This window comes from Parasteatoda tepidariorum, chromosome 1 (assembly GCF_043381705.1).
Source record: "Parasteatoda tepidariorum isolate YZ-2023 chromosome 1, CAS_Ptep_4.0, whole genome shotgun sequence".
NCBI classification, from domain to species: Eukaryota; Metazoa; Arthropoda; class Arachnida; order Araneae; family Theridiidae; genus Parasteatoda; species Parasteatoda tepidariorum.
Window position 1 is genome coordinate 87,672,698 of NC_092204.1, and position 26,656 is coordinate 87,699,353.

The 26,656-nt window shown below is 30.1% G+C and overlaps 2 protein-coding genes across 2 annotated transcripts in view; one reads left to right on the forward strand and one right to left on the reverse strand.

Moving 5' to 3' along the window:
* Positions 1-26,656, reverse strand: part of LOC107444936 (probable G-protein coupled receptor No18) — a 256,570-nt gene that overhangs the window by 156,777 nt on the left and 73,137 nt on the right. The gene's annotated exons all lie outside the window — the stretch shown is intronic.
* On the forward strand, positions 23,904-25,406 carry LOC122268992 (uncharacterized). The gene is made up of 2 exons (XM_043040200.1): positions 23,904-24,471; positions 24,550-25,406. The coding sequence occupies exons 1-2, from the start codon at positions 23,904-23,906 to the stop codon at positions 25,404-25,406; spliced, it is 1,425 nt and encodes a 474-aa protein (XP_042896134.1).

A 26,656-nucleotide genomic window follows, 5' to 3' on the forward strand; every position in this document is an offset into this window, starting at 1 on the left:
ACTATATGTTGTTAGCTATTCCACCCTCGAACTTAGTTATAATAAAACAACTCCTTTCAATCATTAAATAGTCATTAAATGCGTAACCTGATTCTCAACAGACATAGAAAGGGCAGAAAAACATTAGTAAAAATGGAAACTTAATGCTTAAAACTTTAATATTATTTTCTTCAACAATATATCCAGCGCAGTACAGTAATTACGATACACAAAAAAAAAAAACATATGTCGGATTGAAAAAAAAAACTTTTTTTTGAGTAACTTTTACAAATTTGATAGCGTCTATTAATGATAATTTCATATCGATATGAAGTAACACTTTTTAAAAGAAAACTTAATGCTGGAGAAATTTGATAGTTTTTATTAAAGATTCTCATTATTTTTTTTCCATTATTATTTTTTTCATTATTATTTTTTCATACTTAATGCTAGTTTTATTACGGATTGTGAATGATAAAACGATTTCGAACAAGTAAAAAACATAAGAAGTAAAACTCAACAAAAAATTAGCAGTGAAATATATTGAATTTTCTTTTTGGAATTTAATGTTTTGGCTTATGAGACTTAAAAATTTACGAATATTAACTTCATTCATCAATTTAGTCTTCTTCAAGAGTAATACATTCCTTCTTATAATTTTCTTGCATTTTAAAGCCTTTGCTAAAGAATGAATTGGAGAGACTTCTAAAAAATTCTTCAGTGTCCGATATAAATGAGTGAAATCCCTTATCCTGTAATATTCATATCAGACGTGAACATGTAATAATAGTCACAAGAGGGCCAGACGTCTATAAAATGCGAAGGTTAGAGTAGCAATTGGGAGCCTAAATTGTGTAATTTTGTCATCATAACCATCGAATTGGGGTAAGCTGCATTAGCTTTATGCAGGAGCACTTCCTTCTTTACAATGTGTGACATTTGGGACATCTCTTTTTGATTTCCTCCTTGAGGTTGCTCCCATAATTCTGTTTAATAATCGCTACCTACAATTGTTTTTTTTCTTCAAAATATTTAGCGAATATGGAGTCATTCGCGTTCATAGAAAAAGTTTTACAGAGCTTTTGCTGCTGGGACCGATTCGGACGGATGTATCTCCATTTAGCTGGTCGCTGATTTGGCTCTTAAAACTAATATATTGCTACATACCGATGACAAAACGCTTAATTTTACCTAAACAACTTTAGACATTATTTTGAGTCACCAGCACTTTCATTGGAAGCACTGTTTTATTTTTTCATAAATGTTTATTTGAAATTTTTTTTTCTTCAAAACTTGCATTTGAAAGCATTCGGGCAAAATATTGTATAAACTGCCTGTGGCGAAACTACCACTAAGATTATTAAGCATCAGTTCACTAGTATATAAGACATGCTAACTTGATTCAATCTAGAGGTACCTCTTGATAGATGAAGGTTGGAATTGTGTAATGGTCTTACCCGACAGTGGGGACTTGCGGACGTGATCTGAACACGCCTACTTCGATGGGTGGTCTACATTGAACAGCTGACTTATTATTTGTGACTTCGTCTTCGTCCTCCTAGCACTGTTGCTTCTCAGTCTCATTTAAACACAACGGGATCCTGAACACTCGACTACTAATAACAGCACAGGAGAGTCCACACATACAACCATGAACTTAATATAGCTCTTATGGCTAAAGCTCAAAATCCGGTGACCTTAGTTCAGCTCTCCCGGTCTTTCACAAATACGGCAACTAGGGCCATCCGGTCATTAAATTCTATCCCTGATAAAATTCTGAAGACCGAGTATTGTGGTGTAACTGCCACTAAGATTATTAAACATCAATTCACTACTACATAAGACATGCTAACATGATTCAATCTAGAGGTACCTTTTGATAGATGAAGGTTGGCATTGCATAATGGTCTTTTCCCACACTGTCTTTTGATCCATTCAATGTGTTAGACAGGCCTTGTTACTTCTCTTTATGGTTATCCACTACAAATACAATTTGGTAAGCAACTAGCCACTCGAACCACAATGTAATAAACTAATTCCACCAGACTCTCTTAAAAAACAATTTTCCGAGAAACTTATGACCGACCTAAGGAGCAACCAAGCAGTAAAATCCACCGGAAAACCCTGGGCTAACAACCAAAACAGTTGGAAGAAATTTGTCACAGTCCTCGTAAGAAGGCTGTGACAAACTTCAGACTTTCAACAGGCCATGACTGCTGGGCAGAGCACCTCAACAGAATAGGTATCCTTCCATCTAGTTAGAGCCAAATCTGCGACTCGAGAACCATGAACTCAGACCACTTGCTTGTATGCCCTTTTCTGGACAAACAATCACAAGTGAACTTTACTGGGATGCCAGAGATCACATGAAATCTCTGTAAAGACTATTCCTCATTCTTCACTGTTTTTTACTTTAATTTTATCTTTATGTTCTTATTGTGTTAATATGCGATTGTCATGTGTTTTCTTTGTCTGTTAATGTTATTTCGTTCCTTTTACTCCTTGTTTATGTCCACTTAAAGCTGAACATTGTATATGGATTAATATTTCCAATAAAACCATATGTAACAACAACAATTTGATAAGCTACCGGGTTCTATCCCAATATTTGGGCGTTTAGCATTATCGATTTCTATATGTGTATAATCGATGCCAGAAAATCACATGGTAGAAACAAGTTTTTCTACATTAATGTCCATATTATTTTTGGTTGTCATCAGCATAAAATTAATGTTAGTCTTAAAGGTATTGTTTTCCTATAAAATTATTTTGCATCCATAGTCTACAGGTATTTAACTTGTAATACAATTTATTTTTCTTATTCTGCACTGCTGTTAATACGTTTTTGATTTTGATTGTTTTCTAAATTGAGAGTTTAAAACTTAAAAGCTTGTTTATTTATTAGGAGACGTCATTCTATTATATGACTTTATTACACTACATTTTCAATTAAACTTAATTAAATTCGGTGTCTAAACTTATTAACCTTTAAACAATTATCATTTTCGCGGCAAATTACATTAATATACTATTATAAATTACATTTAAGGAACTTAGTTAAATGGGCAAGAACTTAACGATCAGCTTCATGCGCAATGTGATGCTGGAACAAATAGTATATTTAATGTGTCAGCCTGTTTGGTAAGGAAAGTTAAAGGTTGTGAACAGGCAAAATTTGTTAGCAATACACCATTACTTTTTTTAAAAAAAAAAGATTACTGCGGTAACTTTTTTATGTTCCCTTATAGAATAAATCCTTATAGAATGATAAGGAAATGATGGGAAGTGGGGGAACAAGAGTTAAGAAACAGAATTCTTTTCATACGTATATTTTAAGTGAATTATTTCAACTTTCGTAGAAAATACTGTTTTATTCCAAAAATAATAATTATTGTAAAGCAATAATCGGATATGGTAAGCGGCACTGTATAGGAGGCTTAGCTTCTAGTTACTTACACTCTTAAAAATAAAAGCCGCTTGTAAAATATTTATCAATGTCAATGACTTAGATTTTAATTTTGGATTTAAGTGATAACTTATATTTTCCAAAAAAGTGGTCTAAATAATAACATATATTTAATTTTCAGATTTCGGTTTTATAACTTAAATTTTTGGACCGAATTTACTTTGACCATTCTATATATTGAGGAAACAAAAGAAAGAATTCTTTTCAATTCTTCACAAATGTAAAAAAAAATATATAACATAATAATAAATTTCACCTTTACAAGGTATCGGTTAAAATTTAATACGAAATGCAATATCTCAACCATTCAATTAGCTATGTTCAATTACTCTTGAAGGACTTTCAACTTTCTTTAACAAATTCTTTTTAGTCTTATTGAGTCTTTTTATAACCTTTGAATGATTTTTACTCTTAAACGAATCCCTCATTAAGTCAATTTCAATTTAATTAATAGTTTATAACAAATCAGTGTTTCAGAAAAAAGAGTAATGCTTAGTTAAAAAAAAAACAGAATCGAGTTTATTATTAATTAATTCAGTGAATTTCTATTTAGTTAATAGATGAACAAAATCTTTTAAATGGAACTTTGTGCATTTAAACTAATTAGACTGACTCTGAGCTTTAACTGTTATTACTGAAAATATATCAATATTTTAAATTTGTTTATAATATTTTTAATTGAACTGTTCGTCTCTTTTATTTTTATTTACGAACGTAGCATTATTCACTTAATTAAAATATATTTCTATTAGAAAAAAAATATGTACGCAAAATGACCTATAATTTGAAAAAAATAATTGAAAATAAAATGAGAGAGAAATATACAGTTAACCGAGTTCTTTTTTATCTTCTTTTTTCTTCTTCCTTTTTTGGAAACCAGGTACTCTTATTAGTATTTAACAACAACTGGTAATGTTAATGGAAAAACTATAAAACTACATTTTTTGCTGCTTGTCAGACCTTTTAAAGTAAAATATTTGCTGAAGCACCTGATGAGTTTTTTCTTTTGCTACATTAGATTCACTGCTGCTAATAAAGGTTAGTTTGGAACATTGTTTTAACGATTTTCTCAGCAGTGCCATCTGTTGACGAACTTTATAACTTATTTCGTAATTTCATGACAATAAATAAACTTATTTCATAAGCAGTATGCAGCAAATTACAGAGAGCTAAAAAAATTAACATCTTGAGTAACTTTTGATCCAATAATCGGATTTTCACAATCTTAATGGTTTGTGGTTATAATATATAGGTTAATTAGTTAGTATACGATAGTAGACGATATTTTTCGTTAAGAAATATAGAAAAAAACTTACTTTATATGAAATTTTTTTTTGATAAATCTGGATTATTGATCAAATAATAATTCTCCGCAATCTAGAAAATATGGTTTCATCAATTTTGGGAGAGCAGCCTTAATTTTAGATCCTGAACTGTTAATTTTACTTTTTGCGTAAATCACTATGTCTCGAGAACTTTTTGAAGAAGAAGAAGAATGTAAAAAAGCAGTAATGTAAAAAATAATTTGTAATAATTATTTATTATTCTTTATTAATTTATTTAATAATAGTCGAAAATATTTGATATTGTAAGGTTTGCAAAAAGATATTTAAAAATTCGTGTTGATATGAAGAAAAGAAGATAGCGAACGTCGTATTCGCAGTTATTCTTTTTCTTTTTTTTATTCGAAAAAAATCGAACTCGAAACACCTTCTTATTTGGAACTAGACTGTGAATGCAAGAAACCGTATTTTAATGCCCGATAGACACTTAAATCTTAAGAATTATTTGATCGTTTAAATCACTTTTAGCACGTAAAGCCATTCTATAAAAAATGAAGCACGTAATATTTCCTTAAGCTGATACTTTAGATAAAGCGTAATATTGGCTTCAATAAATTAACTTTTGTAACCTTTTTTTGCTTAGTCGAAGAACAACGTAAGAATAATTTTTTTCTATATATTTTCCTTTATTCTTGTAAGTTAACCTTTTATATGACAATATCGGTCTTTATTTACATTGCACCTTAAGAGTATTTTTGATATTACACAAGGGTCTATAAATTTCGGGATCTGTAATGCCTAAAAAACCGTATCTGACATCATTTTTTTTAAGTAAAAGTTTGACTTTCTATTCCATAGTATATTCCATATATATATATATATATATNATATATATATATGCATGCTATCGAAAAACCAGTCTATTATATTTGTAGAGTGATATCTGCAGGGTGCTCTTTACGATACGTGGACGTATTTTGATTTAAAGCGTATTTGCTATTTATGCTGGTTTTTGATGATTTAAATTTAACTTATGCTCAAGTTAATTTCTAGAATGTTTCGTCAGAATCATTCTCGTGGCCTCGAAAATCTTGGAACTTGTTCAAACCTTGGTGCAGGCTTTGTCCTGTACAGAGCTCGAAAAACGACAAACTTGAAAATGTTTTCGTTTTTTTAATTATCACGATATATTTTTATATAAACTGGAAACAGTAAGAAATTGAAAGGAAAAAAAAATTATTTTAGGTAAAACCTTTAATGACGCCAAACCCTCTCTACTCTGCCATATACCATCATTATCGTCTGCCAATATCAATCAACTGCTGGAGGAATGCTATTTTACATAAATTTCTAACTGTAACTTTTATATATGCATCACACCACGTCGTTTGTGATTGCTCTTCTGGTCGTTTGATGTTTCGAGGATATCCATGCAAGATCCAGCAGGCTTTTAAAGTATATAGCCAGCCCATTCAATTTTAAACGCTAAATTCTTCCAATTCTCCCGAACAAGCCCAGGACATACGCTTTCTGCAGAAACTGCCCGGATGTCATGTTGGACCCGAAACACGCTCGAGTGCCCGGCATTCACCACACATGTTTTGAAATTGGGATGGGTGTCAATTGAGGGCAACCTAAGAGCTGTTCTCTACAGTCAAGGGGCGCCGAAGCTGGCGGCTGCAATAGTTCAGATCTTTGATGCGATTTGAAGATCCATGAATTGATCCATGATTTGAAGATCCACGAAAACAACAACAAATCCCTCCGATAATGTTGAAAACGTTTATTAGCTGCTAATTCTTCTTAGCCTTTCCAGTTATTTCACTGAGTTCCTACAATTTCATGCGAAATATTTTTATGGATTTAATGGTAAGATTCTAATTCTCTGCACTATAAGTAAGCAAAGATAACACACACTGTCATTATAATCTTTCTTCTATGATGGTCCGTACTACTTTTTCATTGGAAATACTAAATCTAAATGATGCTGTACTTCCTCCGTTTTTGAATCGTTATAGTTTCATGCATACAGTTATTATTCATTGCTAATCCTTGTTAATCCTTGTCCTAAATATTCATAATTCTGTACTTCCAATTTTGATTTTTCAGTTAATTTCTTGCATTCTGTTGTTATACATTGATGGATTTTATCCTAAATATGCAGAGGGTGCATTATGCTTTATGCACCCTCTGCAGAGGTGCAATATGCATTTCGAGCAAAATTTGTCCTTTTTTGGTATTAAATGTGCTTATTGTGTTATTATGTTCGCCAATTATTAATTGATCCTTTATTTATACATCAAATCAAGCATTGCTTTTTCTACTACTCATTCTTTGTCAGGCAGAAACTTCAGGTTAATCCTAATACCAGCAGCTGTTTTGCGATGTTGAAGATAACCGACATCAAACTTAGAAGTTGTGAGGAATGTTCTCTCAATATTTAAAACTATCATGTTTGCACATTAAAATCAATCACGGACTTGATGGAATTTCAAAATCATAACTATTGATGACTTAAGCGAGATATGATGTAAAATATTTGGGTTCCCATAAATTAAACTACATCGCTCAACCTGGCGATAATCTAATGAGGAACGAACCTCGAAATATAACCTAGCCATGCAAAACTCGTGCAATTCTTCTGTTATTTCAGTCATGCTATCGTTATCCATTCTTAGTTCTTAACCACGCACTTTTATAATTCAAACTCTTTTGCTTTCTATTTCCTTCTTCTTGGAATAAACATCAACGGGAAATTTCTGAAACATGAAGATAAAAATTTCTTATTTAAAATGCCGCAGTTTTTATAATTTTCATCAAATTTATCCTTGATTGTCATTAAAAACCCAAACAATTCTGAACTGGTTTTTACACTGCTTGAAGGCGGGTTTTCAATGAGGACTGATGTTAATGTTTCGGCAAGTTGCGCCTTCTGCACAAGCGCAGAACGTAGATTTTCAATAGCTGATAGGAAGTTGGCCTCTCACTGTTGAAGCGTCCATAAGTCATGATGAGGTTATGCTTTTTAAGTAGAGAGTTTGTACGCTAACCATTAACCTCATAAAATGGAATAAAAATTATATGAAATTTTTTTTTCTAACATACTTTGAATCAAGACAAAATTTTCATTGTCTTATAAGCGAAAACCAGTCAGTTTACTTAACTGGAATATACTTATACCACTTTAATTATACTAGTTCTTTTCATTTAGAAGGCTTTAAGAATTAATTGAGTTTAGAGTTTAATTACTTTTGATAATTTGGAAAAAAAAACAATAAGGAAATAAAATGAGAAAATGATTAAACGCAATTTAAATTGTTATCTTTCTTAAAGTTTTCTGAAAAAATGCTAGATGATAAAAATGATGGATTGCATTCCCAAATGAGTATAAAGAAAAACGTCGATAGTTTCAACGTAAAAAACCTTACGTTTTTTGAAAATAGAATCTAAGGAATACCAACAATTTTATTTAATTGAAAATTTGTAAAAAAAAATTTTTTTATCATGTAATGAATGGTCGACAAAAATAATATCTTTGTATTATCTAAATATCGACATTTAACAAATATTTCATTTAAATTAATGACCATTCAAGATTGAAATTGTAATAAAAATATGCAAAAATCGTGTAGTTTTTGTAATACGGTATTAATTATACTTATGTTTCCTCAACGAATGGCGAGCAATCAAGAAAGATTCAAATATCTTTAAATAAGTTTTTTTTTCTAAGTACTTCAATGGTGGATTTTTAATTTCAAATAATTTCTAATCTCACGAAATGATTAATGTTACTTTTTTTAATTAACTCTTTAATTTCCGAAAAGAATAACTATTATTGATTTCCTTTTTAAAAGATAACTAATTAATTGTTAAAGTATTTTTTATCTTTTTAGAATCGTATGAGGTGAAATAAATTAAGGCTTGAAAAAAAAAACGTAAGGGCTGGCCGATAAATATGGTCACTTGAATTTTCGAATATTTATTACCTTCACTAAGAGATGTAACTGAAGAAAAAGTTGACAGTCAGTGTTGCCTGTGACTTAAAGAGGAAGATAACACCTTTTTTCTTTTTATACTTTTGTTTCATTTTTTTGCATGCCTTTTAAGTTGAACTGTAATAAAGTTTATTTATTTAAAATACATGAAATTCTGTATTTAAAATACATGAAATTTTCATTGTATATAATGCTGAAGCAATAGTGTAATTTTATAAATGCAATTTAAGTAAAATATACAATCGTAATACACATTTAGAAAGGAAAAAATTAGTTTCGTAATTATTTAATTTTCATTGTTACAAGTATGTTTTGAGTTATCTAAGCACATGGATTTTTAAACTCCACAAACGTGAGACTATCAAAAAATGACTTAAAGGGAGACGAAGAATTAGACCTAAACGAGTTCTCGCAGCGCTGCAGGAATTAAAAATACAAAACGAAATTCATCCCTATAGCTACTCCTATATATCACATGCGTAATATTAATGGAAAGTTAATGTCATTTTCTTTTAAATATTAAAAAAAAAAACTTTTTTTAATTTCTTACTATTACATCAGTAACTGCATCCATGGCACATAATTATGAGAACTTATTTCATAAACATAATTATTAGGCAATTAATTATGGCCATATCCATAGAACATAATTATAAAAACTCATTAATTACTCATAATTATGAGAACTCGTATCCTGCACATAATTATGAGACATACAATTATGATCATGTCCTTGACATATACGTATGAGAACTCGATTCCAGTGCATAATTATGAGACGCATAACTATGACCATGACCATATCACTGACACATAATGATGAGAACCAGTTTCCTACGCATAATTATGACACATAATTGGGACCATATCCTTGACACATAATAAGACACATAATTAATACAATATCGATGGCACATAATTATAACTCATTTGATACATATAATTATGAGATACATAATTCAAATCATAATTATGTACATATCCATGACACATAATTCTGAGAGCATTTACTTATCTAACGAACGTGTTATACTTCCAAAATACGTTTGAAAACATTTGTAAAGTTATAAATGTGAACAAAGCTAGAGCATGTTGTTAAAGACAGCTGACTTCCTTAAAATATTCTCCCAAATATTTTACTTTACTGATAAAGAAATTATCTAATTTAACTTCACTAAGTTTGTGATGTATGTAACAGTTATAATCTTTGGACATTTTAAAAATGTGTCCCCTCATCTCAGTTTTCTCTTTTCAAAACCTAATGAATTATGTGCCGAATATTTTTCACTGAATAAATATCTTTTCAAAATATTCCGGCAGAATTTTAGTTGCGTGTTCAACTTAACGAATGAATAATTTGTAAACCAAAATCACTTTAATAACAACGTTCATAATAGAGAACGTTCGGAATGGCCTTGATTTAATTTTTTTATTATTATATATTTTTAAATATTTCGAAAAGATTACATACCTTTAAAAAAATTGTAAAAAATTAAATTTAAACATATTTAAGGTTGAATAAACTCAGGAAATATGTAATTAAATTGTAATATATTCAGGAAAAAGTGTAACGAACACGCTTTTTAGGTAAGTAAATCAGGAAATTATGAAATACGAATAATAGAGGTTTATAATAAAGAGCAGGTACGAATTGAGAAGAAAGGCCTAATTACAGTGTGAACAAACTGTTAAATTTACCTAAAACAATTGCCAACTGGTATAAAACCTTTCATTTCACAGATAAGTACTGTTGCTTAAAATCAGACACCTAATTTTAATCAGATAAATACTACTTGTTATTTTTTAACCAACCTTATCATTTTAACAAACAAACCTGTTGTTTTAACAAAAGAACTATTATTTTAACAAGAAAAAAGCTCGATGAAATAACGATGATAATTATCCGGTAATCCATAATTATCCGGTATAGTATCCTTTTGACAATTAAGTCGATTTAAAGTTAATAACACGGATTACTTATATGAAGTGTTATTAATAGAATTTTATTATGGGTACTCAAAAACCCTAAAACTATTTCTGAAACGTAAAAGCAAGTAAAGAAAATAATTTCAAAATGATTTTTAAAAAAAGGTAAAGTAATCGTACGCTAAGCAAAACTGAATGGCTAGAATTGTATCCGACGGTTTTTATCCATTTATGATTAGAGTGAAAAATAGAGAAAAGCAGCCTTAAACCGTCAAAAATACAATGAAATTCCGTAAAAAAACGGGAATTTTTTACAATTCGCAAATAAAGGTTTAAAACAGAAAAGAATCTGCATTTTTTAAGCAGTTTTTTTTTTCTGAGAAAAATATGTTTTTTTCCCTGTGGAATTTAGTTACTTTTTAAAATGCATGAACATGTTATACATGTTATACATGGCTGTTATACGATGCAAGTAGGTTCAAACTAAAAAGAAAATTGAAGCAAATAAACCAGTATTTATTTACAGTCGATTAAACCATGAAAATAGGTTTATATTAAAAAATATAGATCAAAGAGAGTAGAAGATTGATACGAATAAACCTGTCAACAGAAAACAACAGAAACAACTGAACTGTCAGTAACAACTGAAAAGTCTGTTTAAAAGGATTTAACAGTTCTGGTGCGTCAATCTTTAATTAAACGATTCTTTGAGTGGCAAAAAACCTCAGTGTATGAGTGAATCAACTGAAAAAAACGAAACTATCTCAGCTAATTCGATCAGATTTAATATCCTTATGATGAGATTTCCCTTACTTAATTAAAGGTGATGAACTTTCCGGTTCGTCAAGTAGATCTAGTAATTATTTGTTAGTAATGTGATTTTGATAGAACGATCTCACACCAAACTTTCTATGTTGTAAGCTTCAGTCGAACCAATTTCTCATTTCTAAAAGGAAGAAAGTTGGTTATTGATCCTTAAAAAAGCCGTTTAAACGGGCAACATTTATTAAATTAACTCTTGCTCACCTTTGTAGCGCGTAACATGTAACAGCTCACAAATGTAACATTTATGCTTATTAAATTATTGCTTTGGATTAAACATGGTTTACTTATTTACTTTATCGTAAATATTTGATATTTTTGAGGTTGCTACTATTTAAAAAGCAGGTGGTACGAATTAGGCAACTGGATTCCAGAATCGTACCACTTGTTTATATCGCGGAAATTATTAATTTTCAATATTTCCTCGCAAAAAACTAAAATAAGTCGCTATTTTATTATTAAAATATTTCCAATGTTACTGTCAGGAATTAATGACTGATAAAATTTAAAAGTAAAATATAGTACGATACAGGCAACCTCTCTAGATTTAAATTGTAGATTACATTAACAAAAAAGCGAAAATATGTTACTCAGAAAGCAAACACTTAGCAAGTATGAAAATGCCTAACACTGAACCAAAGCAAAGTATTTTACAGTTCTGTTCTTTTTTTTTAAATTTTGAAGAACAATTTTTACTTTTATATGACTTGGTAATTTTTCACTTTTTGAAAGTGGATTCAATTTTTAAAAACAATGTTGACTTTCAAATACTAATTTGAATGACTTGATCTCAAAACCTTTATACTGCTTTAAAAATATACAAACTGGAAATAACAGGTGACAAGTTCCCGGCACTCAAAAATAGGCGGCCATTTTCAAGACCTGCCCGACGTGAATGAGAAAAACCAAAGTGATATGAAATATAAAACGTTAAGTTGCCAACTAAAAATGGGAAAATTTTTAACTCTTTGAAAGTTGATACAATTTTCAAAAAACAATGTTGACTTTCAAATGATAATTTGAAAAAACAACATAAAATTGAAATACAAACTGGAAATAACAGTCGACAAATTTCAAGCATTCAAAATTAGGCGCCCATTTTCAGAACCTGCCAGACGTGAATGAAAAAAACAAAAGTGATTTGAAATGTAAAACGATAAGTTGCCAACTAAAAATAGGCAAATCAAGGGAAGAAACAAAATTTTAAGAATCAAAGTAGCCTAAAAAGAATTTGATTATTAGAAATTTAAAAAAGGGTACGATAAGTTCATAAAAGAAACTATAATAATATAAAACTTCCAAATTCTTATGTTTCCACTTGCTGGAAAGCTCTATGCAAAAATAGGATAAATACAAACATTTTAAAAACTCAAATCTTTTCCAACAGAACCAAACAAAAATAATGATGTCCCAAACTTTACATAATGATCATCCTCCTGACATCAGCATATAAATATACCCGGGTTTATAACACCATTCCCCTCTTCATTTATTCATTCCGCTACACCAGCATATTTGCTCTAGAAGCAGTTAAGAAGCATCTTTAAGCTCATCTTAAGCAGTTAGATTACCGCAGCAAAGAGAAGCACTTCGTCAAAAGGACTCTATTCAAAACTATGAACTTAAAAATAAACTGAGGATATGACATCGTCAAAGATATACGGCGGCAATTATCTGTATTTTACTCCAGACTAACCTCTCTCGTTAGGGGGGTTATGTTGTTATCATTTCTTAAATTCTCCGGTTTAACGTAGTTAGAGCAATAGGAGTTATTGGGTAATTATACTCATCAACTGATATTAGTAACTCGTTAGAGTATTTTAAACCATCGTTTGAAGTCAGATACAGATCACTTTACTATTTCCCTTTTTGAAAATTAGTGCCGCTGATTTAGTTAGCAAAGTATCTAATTGCATAGATATGGTTTGTGTAATATAGATAGAGTTGGATCAATGATTCTAGAAATAAAAATACTGAATATGTGATGGGAATCGGAAGGGCATATATCAATAATGCTAAGAACTGATCTTTTCCGATGCAATATTTTCTAAGAAACTACTTAATCATATGTCTTAGAAATTTTTTGGGGATATTTGAGATTATATCAGTTGTATGCTATGATAATGTCTTAGAGTTAACAGATTATGGAAGATTTTGAATGATACGTTTTAAACAACTAAAAATTCCCAGTTCATAGTTTTTTTTCAAAAAATTTCATACAAAGATATGTATTAACAGTTACACCGAAGAGCCATTACATTATGACCATCCTGCTAATAAAATGTAGGACCACCTTTAGCCCTCAAAACTGCTAGTCCCCGCCGTGGCATTGATTCCACAAGGTGCTGATAGGTAGTCTGAGGTATCTGGTACCAAGCGCTCACCAACTGGTCCTGCAATTCCCTCACATTGCGAGGGGGTAGCGTGGCAGCACGAATTTGGTTTTCCAAGTAGGACCACAAATACTCTATTGGATTAAGGTCAGGTGAATTTGGGGGCCAAGACATGACTTGAAAGTCACTGGAATGTTCTTCAAACCAATCCATGATGATCCGACCCTTATGACATGGTGCATTATCCTGTTGGTAAACACCATCCCCCGCAGGAAAAACTGTTGCCATGAATGAGTGAACCTGGTCTGGAACTATGTTCAAGTAGCTTACAGACGTTAGGGATTGTTCTATGAGGATTATGGGTCCTAATGCACCCCATGAAAACATTGTTCTTCGGCGAGAAACCATGAAAACCTGTGCGAGCCCATTGTTATAGATGGAGGGTGGTCATAATGTAGTGGCTCTTCGGTGTATATAACAGTGTAAACATGTGTATGTAAATATTCTGTGAAAAAAAACTGAAGTAATATCTTGTTTAGATGTTGAGAAAAGGTGCATCAAAAAAGGTCAGTTTTAGCATTATTGATATTTGCCCTACCTAACTAGATAAATGATTTAACTCAACTTTAATAAATAAAATGCTAGTTTTTTTTTGTAGTTAAAAGAATTACGAGTTAAATTCTTGATTCTATTGAAATAAAACTAAACATATTTTATCCCTCCAAAGCAGAATTTTCATTAAACATATTTTTCAATCTATTTTCATTATTTTGTATAAATTTAGGTCAAAATAAGTGAAAGATAATATATTTAGCATTTTAATTATAGCAGTAATAAAATACGACACGAAACACCGGTGTCTTTTTCCACGTTAAAGGTAAAATCTACAATCAATAATTTTTCAAATGTGCAGTTATTTAGATCTATGAAAAACAGTTATTCGTCATTAAAACTTCTTTAATTTATCAAATCAATTATCGATAAATTTTTGTATATGAATGAAATTTTTTTTCAAACTTATTTTTGTAGAATTTTATATTTTAGTACACATAAAATAAATAATGTAACAGATTTCTATAGTAACTATTGTACTGTTTATTATAATTGAAAATTACCAAAATAAATTTTTGCTTGTAATTAGAGCGTCAGAAAGAAATATAAAGAAGAAGAAGAAAAAAAGGAAAGAGAAAAAAAAGAAAAAAAAAGCATCGATGTTCTATTTGCGTCAAAGGATTAATAGCTATTCATTTATAATAATCTTTAGAAACATTTTTCTTGTTTTTTAGAAGTAATTTTACAATAAATTTTAAATAAAATGAAAACCAGTTTACGGTTGTTTTTCAATCCATCTACTTAAATAAATAGGGGCTAGACTTTTAAATTTTAATAAAAATGTATGTTTATATGCGTATTATTTTAAAGCTTAAGAGTTTAATTATTTTAAAGTTTCACAGTTAAGTGAGTTCCTTAAAAATTATTCGCTAATTTCTCAAAAAATATTTAAAATTACAAAGATTTAAATCAAATTAATGTTTTAATTTTTAATAAAAAATATTATGCACTTATTTGGGCTAGGAAAAAATATTTAAAATTTTTTTTAAACATTTGTTTGCTTATTATATGAAAAAAATATTAATTGAAAAACTGTTTTTTTTTAATTTGATGAAGGTTGATTACAGTGAAACATATTTTCATTTTCATGCATTTTCTTTTTTTTAGTTTTTGATAGAATTATTTTCTAAGACATTTAAAAACATTTGGAAGTTTTAGTTACATAGTTATTTGAATTAAACATTAGTTATGAATGTTCACACCGAAAATATTTCCAAAACTTTTTTAAATTATCGCATTTGTAAACGAACGTTTTAAAAAATCTCAAAAACCTAAATATTCCCTCCGAATATTTCAGAAATTACAATTAAAATCTTTCATTTATTTTCTCTTAAAATGTTTCATACAGTTTTTAGTGCTGTGACCTAAAAATACCTAAATATTCCCTCCGAATATTTCAGAAATTACAATTAAAGTCTTTCATTTATTTTCTCTTAAAATGTTTCATACAGTTTTTAGTGCTGTGACCTAAAAATATTGTGCTGACAACTTTTTTTATTAAACACTGAACTTTTCATTAAGACTGACTCTCTTTTCAACCCATTTTATGAAAATATCGTAGATATTCCCGCATAATATTGCAGAAACTTTAAAATTCTTTCATTTGCGCTTTCTGAAAAGTTTCATAAACATTGCGGAAACTTTTTGAATAGTTTCAAATATGTAAGAAATATTGTTCTTCTAACTATTTACTAATCTAATCCACTAAGAAGCAAAGACTGAAAGACTCTACATTCAAGATATTATACAGTACAGTACTGAGCGAAACAGTTGAAATTTAAGATAAAAAATATTTTTATTTAAGTAAATAAAAATATAAATCTGAAATTAAAATATATTTTAATATGACTTTTATACACCTTTTCACAACATGACCTTTAAAGACCTTTTTATAACATTTTACAGATAAATCAGTGGTTAATTCTTCTTCCTTTAACATCCATAACCGTTTAAAGCAGTCTCGCACACATTCTGCGAGAGAATTGAGAGCATCGAAAGTTTCTTCTAATATTTCTTCCCAAATTTTTCATTATTTCTTTAACTATCTTCTTTCCTGTATTTTAAGGGTCATTTTTTTCCATATTTCCCACAAATTCTCTATGAGACTGAGATCAGGGAATGAAGCAGGTCACTGTGAGGTGTTTATGACATCATCATCCAGAAATTTGGCGAGAACTAGCATTGTCTTACAAAAAAAAGTGATCAGAGTAGAATGTTTCCATAGTGAGAGATTGGAAATGAACTTTTGTTAATTGTTCAGAACTCTAATTAGCGTCTTCTGTATAGAGATATGAATATTGCTCTCTTGTACGTGGCATTATCCCACACATCGGCAACCCCATACATATGGTATTGGTACCCCAGTATTGGTTACCCTATATAATGGCTCCACAAGAAAGGCGACATTACATTAATCCTTTCTAATTTTTTGATAAAAATTTAATAAATAAAACTTTATAATTTCGTTCTTTCAAGTAAATATTATACCTCAAGTTTGGAGCAATGAAACCGACTCCGCGTATAACTAACTCTTCATTCTCTACATTCAACCTAAATTCTTCCTGAATAAACTCTAAATTTAATCAAAAATTAGATTAAATTAGACATAAGTAACGATTTTTTTAAAAATAAGACAAAGAAACTATTTTTTTCCCAAGATACAATGATACTTTCACCAAAAGCCTAATAAATTAATCAGAAATCACCATCTGCATCATTTAAGATATGTAGAAATCTCAACGAGTTTAATATAAAGGGCAATTTCCCAATGATTAAAGCTAAAATTTACATAATTCCCAAATGTACAAAATTTCAACAAAATTGGCTGAATTCCCAAGGCATTGTGCCAACTAAATGAGACCGGAATTGATTTATAAGACGTTCGTTTCTCTCAGAAACGCAATCAATGCCCGGAGATTACCATCAGAGCCACGCGATTGCCACCCAGATGTCATTAACACTCCTTCCATTTCCAATCTCGGCCACCACCGTCCCCTGACATGTCAGTGGTCGGAAAATCCCTGCAGCTAATCGAGTCATTTTAAAACTTCCAGATACGATTCGTTGCCCTGGATTAGTTCTGGAGGAACTGGTGTTATTAAACCCTATCACCCTCACCTTAAATTAAAACCAGCTCCTGATGTTTCAATCGATGAAACGGATTCATGTATACAAATACCTCCTTCATAAATATTTAGAGCCATACGGAGTCGTTTGTGTTGCTGAAAGGCTTTAAGCAACACTGACTCTTCACATTCACGTGACTCGATAAAGTTAATATTTGAGCTTGTCTTCGCCCACTGCGGCCGTTATAAGGCATCTGGCGTGTTGATGAAAGTGCTATTTAGAATGGTACAAGTGTTTGAATTCCATTTGGGTGGATAAAGTAAGGTTTAATTCAAATAAGGGAGCATTAGTGGCATTAAGACTAACGAGCATGTTTGTTTAATTCTAAGCCACATTTTTCATCTTTGATGTTTATCGAGAGGTTTTAATTTAAAATTCTCGTAGTTATTCGTTTGAGACTATGATTTTGAAATTACGTAGATCAAATTTTTACGACGGTTTAAAGCAAACGATGAATATTGCATTTTAAATTGATTTGAAAATAATGCATCTCTTGAAACTTTGAGTGTAGGCATAAGTTTGAATAGTGTTAAATTATTACCTGAATAAAAACTTCATTCGATTCAAAAATATATAAATAGGAAAATATTATTCAAAAATATATATTAACAATATTTTTGAAGCGACTGAAGCTTTTATGTAGGTAATATCTCACCGATTCAGTTTCTTGGAATTATTTATTTAAAAGTGTTAAGTTATCATAAGTTAACATAAAGTTTTAAAATTTATGAACATGTTTTAAATTTAGGAACAATAACAATTTGAGAACATATTTTAGGTAACGCTTTGAATACAAACCCGCCATTTTTTTCTTCAAATTTTACTATATTTTTTAATATTTTTCTGCGTGTTTCAGTTAACAGTAACTATAGTTCAAATTTTTCAAAAGTTTAAAAGGTTGATATGGCATAGACCCAATAGAATCTTAAGCTTTAAAAAAGTTCAATTATATTTTTAAAAGCTATATCTGGTATAACTGTAAAGTAGCAATGCGTAACAAGATACATTTCCTTACTGCATTAGCGTGATTAACTCAAAAATGACAGGAGAGAGGAAAAAATAAAGAGAATTAGACATTAGTGGGCTGAATATGAATTACCGGATTTAGTATGAATAGACACCTAGACATATATGGCAACGTTACTTTTAAAAAGTAACGAGTAAAAGTACAAGTATTTTTAAAAAAAGTAACGAGTAAAAAGTAAAAAGTTCTCATTTTAAAAAGTAACGAGTAAAAAGTACAAGTAAAAGTACAAGTACTAAACAAAAAAAGTAACGATTTAAAAGTACATTTCTAGGAAATCGAAAATTNAGATATATTTCGAATATGAGATGAAATATGTCGTTAAAAGGGGAATTTCTTGATGAAAATAGTAGAAAATTTTAGTTAAACATTCCAAAGAAAAAATTGAATTGTGAATCAAAATTGTTGTTATTCCTTTTACATTTGTAAGAAATAGCAAACTGTTAACCTTTAACTTCAAGGTGAACTTTGTTAAAATAATTAAATATTAATTTTAACTACTTCATATCTATCAATATATTGCACTTGTTTATTTTAAAATTTAAATTAATTTAGATAATTTTAAGCAAAAAAAGAATGAATTATACAATGCAAACCATTTATAAGTAGTTCTCATTTAAAAAAAATATACATTTACAAAAATATACAAAAAAAATATAATTTTTACATTTGCTTACAAATTTAGTTCTAAATATTTTATTTATCTAATGATAGGATTGAAATATTCATCCCAACATATCAAAGTATCTTTAATTTCTGCAAATTCATTCAAAATAAGTTTGCAACCACCGTCATGTAAGTGAGAAAAGTCCTTGTTGCGTTTTCTAAAACGTAATATAATACTGATAAGGTTCCTGAAACATACAATTTCTTTCTTCTATTTCTTTCCTCAAAAGTAGCATTTTCACGGAAATGAAAAAAGGATTTTTTTTCACTTTTTTTTACTAGTTTAAGAGCACGTAAAAATAAATTTTTTAATTTAAGGTTTATGCATTAAAACAAATTGTAAGAAATTAACTTTACTAAAAACACGTCATGTGATCAAAACTATGATATGATGAGAACTAACTTTAATTTGAAACATTTCTTCAATTTAAACAATGCTTCTATAACCCTTAGATCGAGAGATATTTTTACGTACATATATATATATATATATGTATATATATGTATATATATATATTCCCCTACCTTTTCCGGAAACTGTTTCTAAAGTTTAGACATTAGAATGTGGAAATTAACTATTTCTAGAAATTTGATTCTAATTTTGCGCATACGTCGTTAAAGAGTAAAATCCCTATAGGGAAAACCCGTTAAGTTAGATTGAAAGAAGGGTGGAAATATCCACTGGGAAACATCCCTTTTCAAATGCATAATTTTATGCTAATTTAATGTTCATTCTACTTCAGTTACGACATCGCATTTTATATTTAAAAGTAGCATAATAAGTTAAGGAGGAAATATTTTAGAGTTCAGGAAACTACTATATATTATACAGTTATACTCTAGCTTATAGTTATACAGTTATACTCCAGTTTTAGTTTTACTCTTCTTGTTATACTCTAATTTTAGTTATATACTATATTTTTAGTTATTTCTCCTGTTTTATTCCCTTGTTTTAGCTATATTCTTATTTTATTTTCTCGTTTTAGCTATACTCTTGTTTTATTCCATTGTTTTCGTTATATTCTAGTTTTAGTTATACTCCTATTTTAGTAATTCTATTATTTTGCTTTTAAGAAACGAGATTAGGAATCAATATTTTATTTGCTTTTACATTATTTTATAATACAGAAAAGATAACACTTGAAATTTTTAAATCCTGAATATCACTGTCTTGTTTTAGTGATACTCTTGATTCATTCTCTTTTGTTATACTCTCTCTCTTCACTCTCTTTTTTTGGTTATACTCTTGTTTCATTATTTTTTGTTATACTCCTGCTTCACTCTCGTTTTTTAGTTATACTCTTGTTTCATTCTCTTTTGTCATACTCTTGCTTCACTCTCTTTTTTTAGTTATACTCTAGTTTTATTATATTGTTATAATTATATTATTGTCTTAGTAAAGTTACACTCTAGTTTAAGTTGTACTCTAGTCATCCTATTGTTTTATTCTCTTTTTTTATAGCTATATTCTTGTTTTATTCTCTTGTTTCAGCCATGCTCTTGTTTAGTTATACTCATAGTTATTTTCTACTTTTAGCTTTACTCTTTTTGTTATACTCTAGTTATAGTTTTACTCTTTCTCTTGTTATACTCTAGTATTATACTCTGATTTTAGTTGTACTCAATTTTTAATTATACTCAGGTTTACGTCACACTCTCTTTTCTGGTATACTCCTGTTTCAGTTATCCTACTGTTTTATTTTTAATACGTTCCAGAGAAACAGGATTTAGTATCAATATTTTATTGGTTTTTCATACTACTTTATAATACAGAAAAGAAAATACCAAAAATTTTAAATTCTTCAATATTAAGAAAAACATCTTGAGTACCTATTTTCATTAAATGGTGCAAAATAGCATGACCTCATTTGTCTATATAGTTAGACAAATGAAAAATAGTTTTATGATTTAAGCTGAATCAAATTAGACAGAAACCTCGTTTGGTAGTTATAAGAGTTTTATGCGTAAAAAGTATAATATTTAGTTTATAGACACGTTTAGCATTCCTTTCCATCTATTGGCAATGTAATAAATTTTTTTAAAGTTATCTTTTTACGTTTCATTGGATAAAATTAAGACTAATTTCATAGGAATCATTATTTAAAGATTAAAAGAGTAAAAGAGACTGATTATTGAATCACAAAAAAACTGGTTCAAACTAATCTAGTTAACTTTCAACAATTATTTCCCCATGTTAATGTATTTTTAACCAGATATTTACCAAAAAAGAAATTCTCCAAACTTTGCAAATTCCGATTTTTCTATATTCTTTCTTCAGCGAAATAATTTGAATAACATTGAAATGATATTTTGAATTAAAAATCATTGTGTCAAATAAATAAAAGTTATCTCTTTTTAAAGTAATTACTAAGCTATGATGAATACAAAAATGGGAACTTAAACTTATAATGTCAATTAATCAAAGAATGAAAAATACACATTTAACATTTAAAAGTAATATAATTCCAAAAAATATTATATCCAAGGGGACATTTTTGCAATAAAGTTGCTACGCTTTATTTCATATCAATAGAACAAAAAATTTATTTCATATCAAAATATAGGTTTATAAAATAATTAGAATAATGTTAGAATATAATAAGTTAATATATAGTTATAAATAGTTTATTCACTCCTTTTAAAGGTATGCATAAGAAGGAATAAATTTTTTAAGGAATAAAATATCATTTTGAAAAATGATGTAAACATTGTTTTTTAAAATTTTGCTGAAACTAATATTCGTTTAAATAATAAACAACATTTAAGAACAACATTTGCACACTTGAAAATAAAACAAACTCTTTAAATAAACATAAACTACTTTCTACATATATATTTTAGACTTGTTTCAAAGTTTTTTTTGTGAAAGAGACGGGTTTTTTTTGTTGTTTTTTTCCAAAATCAAATCAAAATGAACTATTTCGAGAATTTTAGACGTCAATATTTATTTGGCGCCTACGCAGGAAGCCCAAATGGAACAAGAGTCAAGTTGGCGTGAAGAAGATGGAATAGTCGCAAGAAAACATTCTTCTTTAAATGCATCATTCGCTATTAATTTTATGCTCCATATTCCTTATAAATATTTTCTTCCTCTACAAGCATGACTCTTTTTGAGTTGGACTACTTTTAAAAGCTAAAATGTTTGAATTTTTTATTTCTGAAAAGTGAAAAAGTCAAGTAAATATTGTAAATGTCAAATTAAATTTTTTTGACATAAGACATAAAGAAAAAAAGTAACGGTTAACGCACCAAAAAAAGACTATATATATATATAAGTCTATATCTTTATATATATATTTCTTCTGTTCGTGTGTTTGTCACTGCACTCCTCCTAAACGGCTGGACCGATTTAAATGAAATTTTCTGTGTACCTTCAGAAGAATTCGAGAATGGTTTAGATTCACAATTCGGTCCAATTTCAATTGTTTTCTTAATTAATTTTTTATTGAGTGGGAAAAATTCTACTTCTTAAAAGTTATACTTCTTATGCGACTTCCAACAAGAAAGCGTTAAACGTTTAACGCTACATTTTTATTGGCCGGGAAATCACGTGGTAGGATCCAGTTTTCCCTCATTCATTTCCATATTGTTTTGGTTCTCACTAGCATAAAAATAATAAAAGTCATAAAACGTTTGTTTTTCTATAAATATTTTTTTAGTTTGTTTTGATAGACATATAATTTAATAGGGAGCAGGAAAAAGAGTCGTTGAATAGAATTTGTAATTTCGTGTTATTATTGTGTTTGTAGAATTTTGAAGTGTGCATTTTAAAAATGTAAAAAACTACACATTTTGTAGATTCAGTGCGGAATTGAAGTGAGTATTTTTTATAATTTTAGATTGAATTTATACGTGCGTTGGTTAACAACCACTGTAACCTATAAATTTATTTGTGAAGCTAATTGATTTCATATAAAACTTTTTCAATTGTTTTTATTTAAAATTTCTTATTTGAAACAGTAAATAAAAAAAAGCAAAAAAATAAAATTACAAATTTTTTATCTAAAATTTGGTACAATAAATCTTTTCAGTCCTGTTACTTAATTAAAATATCATTTTCAATAAATTACTCATATTTTTTATGTACTATTTTACAGTATTTTGTTTTACAAAGAAATGCCACGTCTTCGTGGAAGAGCAAGAAATATTGGTCGACGTACTCGAAACGCACAATTGGTCCATGATCGTCGATTGAATAGAACAGTTGAAGAACACTTGACGGATAATGTGAATTCAAGAAATCAAGTTGCATCTTCACGTGAAAATGAAAATTCAGAGCAACGCAATCAACGTCTTCGTGCAAATGCATTAAGACAACGAGAGACACGCCAACGAGCGACCAACGAAAACAGAGAACGTAACCAACGGCGAATGCAAGATAATCGAGCATTGATACGAGCATCACTTAATCGTCTTGCGTTTGAATATGACCCTGAAATAGACTATTCGTCACATGCATTAATCTTAATCGGTAGTATGGACAACGAGTGTCAATATTGTCATGCTTTAAAGTACAAAGGTGAATCAGCTGGTTGATGTTAAGCATCTGGAAAAATTTCACTTCCACCGTTAAATCCATCATCGGAACCTTTTAAAACATTATTAGCTGGAACCGCATCTCAATCGAAATTGTTTTTGCGGAAAATTCGTAAATCCAATTCTTGCTTTCAAATGACATCATTTGGAGCAACAAAAATTGTTCATAATGAGGGTGGTCGTAATTTTGAATCTACATTTAAGAATCAAGGTCAAGTGTACCACCAAATTGGTTCATTGCTTCCAATGCCTAATGTCGATCCAAAATTCTTACAAATTTACTTTATGGGCGATAAGGAGCAACAAACTCATACACGATGCATATACAACCATATAGAGCAGATGGAGGAACGAGAAATTGTGGACATTTTGGAAACGTTCTTGCAAAACCATAACCAATTGATACGATTGTTCAAGACTCTTTCCAACAGACTGCAAAACGACAACTACGCCATTGTTATTAAAGCAGACAAAGTAAGCAGCAACGCAGGCACATATAATGTTCCAACTGTTAATGAAGTTGCAGTTGTTATGGCTGGTGACCCATGTGAACGTCGAGATATTCGCATACAACGCAGAGATAATACAATACAAATAATTCAAGACAATCATTGTTCTTACGATGCACTGCAATATCCGTTGATATTTTGGGAAGGAGAAGATGGATATCATTTAAATATTAAACAAAGGAATCCAACAACAGGCACAACTTATAGATTATTTTATAATTTTTCTTTGAACAAATTATTTCTGTTTATCTTATAAATAGTTTTATTTACAGGTGAAGAACTAATCAAGAAAGTTAGTGCGATGAACTTCTACGCATACCGGTTGATGATTCGTGAAAATGAAGATAATAACATTCTCCGAAGCAGACAGCTATTTCATCAATTCATTGCTGATATGTATGTAAAAATTGAAAGTGAGAGATTGCGTTATATAAATTTTAATCAAGCGAAACTTCGTTCTGAGGAGTACATTCATTTGCGTGACGCCATAATCGGTAACGTAGATGCAACGAATGATATCAACAACATCGGTACCGCATATATTCTTCCATCATCATACATTGGTAGTCCGCGTCATATGCAAGAATATATTCAAGACGCCATGACTTACGTACGCGCATACGGCCGACCAGATCTTTTTATCACATTTACGTGTAATCCAAACTGGGCAGAAATTAAAAATTTGCTGTTATCAGGTCAAACATCGATGCATCGCCATGATATCATTGCACGCGTGTTAAAACAAAAATTGAAATCTCTGATGAAATTGATTACACATCACTCGGTATTTGGTGAAGCACGATGTTGGCTTTATTCTGTTGAATGGCAAAAACGAGGTTTACCTCATGCGCATATTTTGATTTGGTTGGTGGACAAAGTGCGCCCAGAAGAAATTGACAAAATTATTTCAGCGGAAATTCCAAATCCGAATGCTGATCAAGAATTGTTTGACATTGTGACTACTAATATGATCCATGGTCCATGTGGTTCTCTCAACATGATGTCACCATGTATGGATAATGGAAAATGTACGAAACGTTTTCTTAAACCATGTCAAACTGACACTATCAGCAATATCGATGGTTATCCATCTTACCGTCGTAGAGATGTAGACAATGGCGGTCAATAATATGAATTGCGTCTATCAAACGGCGTAAGAGTTGACATCGATAGTCGCTGGGTGGTTCCATACTCACCATTGCTGTGCAAAACCTATAAAGCACACATGAACGTTGAGTTATGCAGTTCGGTGAAGTCTATCAAGTACATTTGTAAGTACGTTCATTAGGGCAGAGATAAAGCTATATTCGCTGTTCAAAGTGTAAATAAGAATGACGAAATAACACATCATCAAATGGGACGATACATTAGTAGTAATGAAGCTATTTGGTGAATTTTTACATTTCCTATACATGAAAGGGATCCTGCTGTTGTACATTTGGCTGTGCATCTTGAAAAATGGACAGCGTGTTTATTTCACAGAACAAAATGCACTACAACAAGCTTTAACAGCTCCAAAAACAACTCTTACTGAATTTTTCAACCTTTGTAATCGACAAGATATTGTTGGTGAATTTGCAAAGACATTAATGTATACTGATGCTCCTAAATTTTTTACATGAATAAACAATCAAAAAGTTGGGAACCACGGAAACGAGGCACTCCAATCCCAGGATTTGCCGACATAGTTATGACAAATACTTTAGGACGATTATATACAGTTCATCCTAAGCAACGCGATTGCTTTTTTCTGCGTTTGTTATTGGTTAACGTTCCTGGACCGACATCCTTCCAATACTTGCGAAAAGTCAACGGTACTTTATACGGCACTTTCTTTGATGCGTGTCGTGAGTTGCATTTATTGGAGGATGATAACCATTGGGACCTCACACTTGCAGATGCAGGACTGAGCTCATCTCCACAGCAAATTCGTCAATTATTTTCAATAATATTGACAACGTGTTTTCCGTCTGAAGCATCTGCTCTGTGGAATAAATATAAAGAATCAATGAGTGAGGATATTTTGCATCGGATTAATTACTAATCAAAATCTCAGTATTGAATTCTCCGCAGAAATATATAATGAGGCATTAATAATGATTGAGGATATTTGTATTCTTATTTCGAACATGCCGCTCATAAATTTTGGCATGCCAGCGCCAATCCGCCAAGCAGCAGATATCATCAACAGCGACGTTCAACGTGAACACCAGTTCGATATGACTTCTCTGGCTACTTTTGTTGCTAACAATGAACGATTGCTTACTGCTGAGCAACGAAATATATATGATCAAATTAACGTGTCAATTGCAGCACAACAAGGTGGATTTTTTTTCTGGACGCACCAGGTGGCACTGGTAAAACATTCCTCATCTCACT

What these genes read in the sequence shown, in the direction of transcription:
- LOC122268992 (XM_043040200.1), top strand. Translation starts at nt 23,904, where the DNA reads ATGACATCATTTGGAGCAACAAAAATTGTTCATAATGAGGGTGGTCGT. An exon ending in ACAAAGGAATCCAACAACAG is followed by an intron (nt 24,472 to 24,549) that starts GCACAACTTATA and finishes TTTTATTTACAG; the next exon opens with GTGAAGAACTAATCAAGAAA.